The sequence below is a fragment of the Bos mutus genome, chromosome 2, assembly GCF_027580195.1.
Source record: "Bos mutus isolate GX-2022 chromosome 2, NWIPB_WYAK_1.1, whole genome shotgun sequence".
Classification (NCBI taxonomy): domain Eukaryota; kingdom Metazoa; phylum Chordata; class Mammalia; order Artiodactyla; family Bovidae; genus Bos; species Bos mutus.
In genome coordinates, this window is record NC_091618.1 from 121,024,951 (window position 1) to 121,030,950 (window position 6,000).

The 6,000-nt window shown below is 47.6% G+C and overlaps 1 protein-coding gene across 1 annotated transcript in view; it reads right to left on the minus strand.

The window, feature by feature from the left end:
• The window catches only part of CERKL (CERK like autophagy regulator), a 136,572-nt gene extending 132,338 nt beyond the window's left edge, over nucleotides 1-4,234 (minus strand). Inside the window, exon 1 of the mRNA XM_005905943.2 lies at nucleotides 3,916-4,234. Within this exon, the coding sequence (XP_005906005.2) occupies nucleotides 3,916-4,153 (238 nt within the window). The 5' untranslated portion in view covers nucleotides 4,154-4,234. The remainder of the gene's footprint in view (nucleotides 1-3,915) is intronic.
• Between the last annotated feature and the right edge of the window lie 1,766 nt (nucleotides 4,235-6,000).

Sequence of the window (6,000 nt, forward strand, 5' to 3'; positions counted from 1 at the left end):
CCTGCTCCGCCTATAGGGTCTTGTGACCCAAACATGCCTGACCTTTCTCATTTGACCTGAAAATCCTCACCTGACCCCTCTTCCATTTCTTCAGGATTTCACACTACCCTAGGGCACAGACAGCTAACTTGGTAATTAACATGAATAAATGCATGATTCCATAAATAAAATGACCATAATTAGAGATTCCGATAAAAAGATCATTGAGGCACCACTGCAAGCAATAATGAAGTTTTCTGAGCAGATGCTGCCCTTTTGTGTATACAGTTTGTATTACAGATGTGACAGCCTGGTCAATCCATGCCCTAGTCATAGATTGCTTTCTTTTCCATCCTACAGCTGAGCATCTGACCACAATGCTCACAGTGGAGAAGTGGGCCCACATTAGCTGAAGAATGTTTTTGTAAAAAGAGTTCTAATGCTTTAACAAAAGGGCTAGGGGATATTGCTACAGGTGATGAAAAGTTATTAAGTAGCAATGTAGTAATCAGATTACAAAGCAATGGGCAAAGCTGAAGTTCATGAGACTAGTTAACAAATTCATTCATGGAACAAATGTTCATATGTCAGGCACTCTTCAAAGTGCTGAGTGTAAACAAAACAGATTTTCTGATCATCCTCCCTCTTCTCCAGGTAGATCCCATCTCTAGGGGCTACACCATCAGCTCCCCGGGTCCTCAGGGATTCCAGTTTGGTCTGAATTATACAACCAGTTTTCCTGGTTCTGAACTTTGCAAATGGCAAAGAACGGCATATCTCAGCCTCCATAATCTCCAATTCCTATAATGCGTGTGTTAGTCAATCAATCATGTTCAATTCTTTGCAACCCCATGGACTATAGCCCACCAGGCTCCTCTATCCATGGAATTCTCCAGGCAAGAATACTGGAGTGGGTAGCCATTCCCTTCTCCAGGGGATCTTCCTGGCCCAGGGATTGAACCCTGGTCTCCTATATTGCAGGTGGATTCTTTACTGTCTGAACCACCAGGGAAGCCATAATCAATTTCATATTTTCCCATAATAAATCTCAAATAATATAAATATACACACACATTGTATTGTCTGTGTGTGTATATAAACACATACACACATATATATATTTTCACAGTTCTCATTCTCTGAAGAATCCTACTACATGTCATTATAAATAAGGCAAAACCCAGAGAATGCAGAACTCTAAGAGTGAACCTTAATGTAAACTATGGGCTCTGGATGATAATGATGTCAATGTAGGGTCATCAGATTTAGCAAAGATACAACCTTGGTGGGAAAAGGTACGACCTTGGTGGGAAATACTTATAATTGGGGAGGCTATGCATTGTGGGGAGCAGAGGATATATACACCTTCTGCTTAATTTTGCCCTGAACCTAAAACTGCTCTAAAAATAAAGTCTATTAAAAAAAAAAAAAAAAACCACTAAGGCACTACGAGTTTTAAAAACTGAATGGTTTTGCAAACATCTCCTATAATAATAATGCCCAGCAGCAATCCAACCCCACCCCCACCCTTTCCTGGAACAGCCAGGCACTGGCCAGCAAGGGACATAATCTGCCCCCAATGTCCTCCCACACCACCTCCTTCCAGATATGGCTGTAGTTTTCCTCCATTTCCTCAACCAATTTCACTTGTCTTCCATCACACTCAACTAGGCTAATTCCACGACAGAGAATATTTCTCACATTTAAACATATCTCTTATTTTACTTTTCCCACTCTTATTTTATTAAGTAAAACAATGGTTTAATAACTAAGCTTTTGGACCTCCAATATTCAGGGGCCCCAAGTGATATTTGCAAACTAGGTGTTAGTTACAAAGAAAAGATGGTGCAGCTAAATGAAGGCAAAGAAAACCAACATGTTTTAGGTCAAAATCAAAGATCAACACTTGCTACCTTTAGAGTTATAACTGTCCGGATGGCTTTTAAACAGCCAGGAATACTAATTCAGCCTCTTTTCCTCCACCAGCTCTCCGTATATAAAAGAGCATTTTACTGCTTCATACATACCACTATTGCAACACAGATTTGAATACCTCATTTCGCAAGGTCTCACTTTATTCCTATAGTATTTCAGCTTCATTGTAGATTAAAAAGACCCATGTAGGCCAATTTAAGCTCTAATGGTAAACTTCTATGTCCCCCAAATTCAACAGACTTAAACAGAATTCTATGCCCATATCCCTAGTTTTTAACTCAAAGATGTAGAAAATACCCCACCTTGCTTTTTCAACACACCTGAAAACATTTTAAATTAAAGTCAAAGGCAGTTTCAGTTAAGTAAGATGATGGCATCTGGTCCCATTACTTCATGGCAAATAGATGGGGAAACAGTGGCAGACTTTCTTTTTGGGGGTTCCAAAATCATTGCAGATGGTGACTGCAGCCATGAAATTAAAAGACACTTGCTCCTTGGAAGAAAAATTATGACCAACCTAGACAGCATATTAAAAAGCAGAGATATTACTTTGCCAACAAAGGTCCACCTAGTCAAGGCTATGGTTTTTCCAGTGGTCATGTATGGATGTGAGAGTTGGACTATAAAGAAAGCTGAGCACCAAAGAACTGATGCTTTTGAACTGTGGTGTTGGAGAAGACTCTTGAGAGTCCCTTTGACTGCAAGGAGATCCAGCCAGTCCATCCTAAAGGAGATCAGTCCTGAATGTTCATTGGAAGGACTAAGGCTGAAGTTGAAACTCCAATCCTTTGGCCACCTGATGCAAAGAACTGACTCACTGGAAATGACCCTGAGGCTGGGAAAGATTGAAGACAGGAGAAGGGGATGACAGAGGATGAGATGGTTGGATGGCCTCACTGACTCAATGGACATGAGTTTGAGTAAACTCTGGGAGTTGGCAATGGACAGGGAGGCCAGCGTGCTGCAGTCCATGGGGTCGCAAGGAGTCAGACACGACTGAGTGACTGAACTGAACTGAGGCGAGCACCTCAAGTGCAGCAGAAACTGCCTATCAGAATGAGCTCTGAGTCCCTGACTGGTCCGTTTTGCTAGGTTTTTGTACGAGAAACTGTAAAATAGTGACGTTTCTCTAGTCTTTAAGGTAAAAAGCACATTGTGTCTTGTTTTCCAACAAGGGGAAGGCATATTTTTTTTAATTTCCGAAGTTATCATTTAGAAGAAATGTTTACTACATCCCAAGGCTTCCCCTACATCATCTCCAGACTAAGTCTTGAAACACTTCTATTGTACAGATTGATAACACTCTCTAAATAGTTTAGGTTAAAAGGCAAGTACTCCTAAACAACACGATGATTCTAAAGCCCATATTAACCAACAAAAGCTTCTAGAACTTGGACTTGATTCGAGACAATGGCAAGGAATGTGAGGGATGGAAAAGTCCAGAGGGACCAAAAGCTCAAGTAAAATTTTCAGAAGTCAGCAAAACGAAAGTTGGATTCGCAACCCACGTGTAGGTATACTTTAAAACGCTTATACTTGCAGCGTCGCCGTAAGCAGTTGAGCAAAACTCGGACATGGAGGGGAGACGTGGGTTACCTTCCCGCATTTGGAAAACAGCACTCCAGTATTCTTGCCTGGAGAATCCCAGAGACGGTGGAGCCTGGTGGGCTGCTGTCTATGGGGTCGCACGGAGTGAGACACGACTGAAGCGATTTAGCAGCAGCAGCAGCAGCAGCCCTTTGGGGGGCTCGGGGGAGGGGGGCGGAGTGTGACGTGGGTCCCGGGACGGCAACCCAGGCGGCAGGAGCGGGCAGGCAGAGGCCCCGGGGGGGCGGCTCGGGCTCCCCGGGTCTGGAGGGAGGAGGTGGAGGCTTGGGGACGCGGTCGCCCGCTGGGACAGAGGAGGAGCTTGCGGGAGGCGGAGGGACGGCGCCGGGAGGAGGGTGTGAGGCCGGGAGAAGGAGGAGAAGGCGCGGGGACCTTCTGACCAGGACCACGCACCTGTGAGACGCTCGGGTCTGATGGGCTGCCACCTCAGGGCCCGCTCGCTCAGCACCACGTCGCAGCTGTCCCTCCCGATCTCGAAGATGCCCCGGAGCAGAATCAGCTCGGCCGCCGCCTCGGGCTGCCGCCCGGACGCCCACTGCGCCGACGGCACGGCACCCGCCGCCGGGGGCGCCTCCTCCTCCCGGCCGCCCTCCAGGGCGCTCACCCGGCCCCCGCGCCTCCTCCGGGGCATGGCGGAGCGCGGGCTGGGCCCGAGCCGGGGTCCCGCGGAGGCCTCTGAGGGAGGAGGTGGAGACCGCGGCCGCCGGGGTTCTGGCGGCGTCCCGCGCTGCCACAGCAACCGCGCGCGGGGCAGAAACCCGGGAGGGAGGCGGGGCGGGCAGGCGGGGCCGCCCTGACCTAGTCCGGCACCTGGGCCCGCCAGCCTCCCGCCGCTGCGACTCACTACGAAAGGACCCCAGTCCTGGAAGAGGAATAAGTGGCTCCCTCCGCCTAGTCCCTGTAGTTCCTTGAGATTTTGCGCATACGTTACCCGCCGAAGTATAGGCCGGCGCTTCTCAAACGTGGACTTGGCGTACTCCCGGCCCCCGCCCCGGCCATCTTGTTAAAATGCAGATTCTTACTGAATTGGTCTGGGACTAGGTCCCCGACGCCGTTTTTAGGAAGCTCCCAGGTGATGCTGCTGACCCTCGGAACACACTTTGAATTGCAAGGACATAGCCCTCTGTTTTTTCACCTGGTTTCCCGCGGGCTCCCCTGGAATGCAGACGTCGTGTTTTATAACCAGGCTTGCATGCCCTCAAGAGTTAGCTAATCTATATGCAGCTGGTAACAGAAAACTCAATCCCCAAAACCCTGAGAGAAAGCCAAAGATCAGTCAGTCCCTGGTTCAAATAGACAAAATTTCGTTCTAACAAATTTAACGTTAAAGGAAGAAAGTGAAAGACAGAAAGTGAAGTCGCTCAGTCGTGTCCGACTCTTTGCGACCCCCATGGACTGTAGCCTACCAGGCTCCACAGTCCATGGATTTTCCAGGCAAGAATACTGGAGTGTGTTGCCATTTCCTTCTCCAGGGGATCTTCCTGACCCAGGGATCGAACCCAGGTCTCCCACATTGCAGGTTAAAGGAAGATGCCTCTATAAAGGTAAGTATTAAGGGTCCCACGTTCCCCCAGGATACCTCTGCAGCCTTGTCTCTGCCTGGACCTAATCCTCCCCGAAGAGAGATGACAAGCATCAGAGCTTGTTCTCCTAAAGCCTACTGCTGTAATACAGCGTTACCTGGAAATGAGGGGGGCACTATTTCACGATAACTGAAATTCATGAATTTGCTGTTAATTTGGAAAGCGCAGAGGCTGCTGGCCCGTGGTTCTCAATCATGACTACACATGAGAGTTACCTGGGGAATTTTTTAAAGTCCAGATACCCAGGCTACACTCAAAGACAATGAAATTGTAATCTCTGGGGATAGGACAAGACTTAAGGAGTTTTTAAAGCTCTCCAGATGATTGCCGTGTTCAGTCAGAGCTTAGTGTCAGTACTTTAAGCAGTGTATTAATAGGAAACTGACAACTTGGGATGGTGAGACGGGGAAAGCGAGTCCTCCGCAAGAGGAGCAGAGTGGAAAGTAAATCAGCAGGCCAATATAGATATATAGAGATACACACAGATAAGTAGATACCATCAGAATAATTGTACTGAGGAAACGCTGGGGAGAGGAAGTTAAATTCACTGAGTGGTGAATCTAGCTCGACGGTGCTGGTGCCTAGGACCAGTGACTTCTGAAAGGCACTTGCTGCTCATTCTTCCCTTGGGCCTCAGCAGGCAGCAAAGTCAGACAGAAGCTAATGGTAGCAGGAGGAGCGTCTCAAAGTTCCCTGCTCAAACTTAGATTTCAAAAACAGAAGGATGGAGCCCATAGACCTAGCCAAATCCCTTTCGGACACAAAGCCCCTGTGTGCCAGTTAAGCTAGGACTCTCACTGTTTAATGCCCTGAAAACAAATACCCAAGCTTCCAGGCAAAGCGGGGAAGAGCCTCAGTTTGATCTAATGGCAGCGAGCTGTTTCTTGGAGGAGAA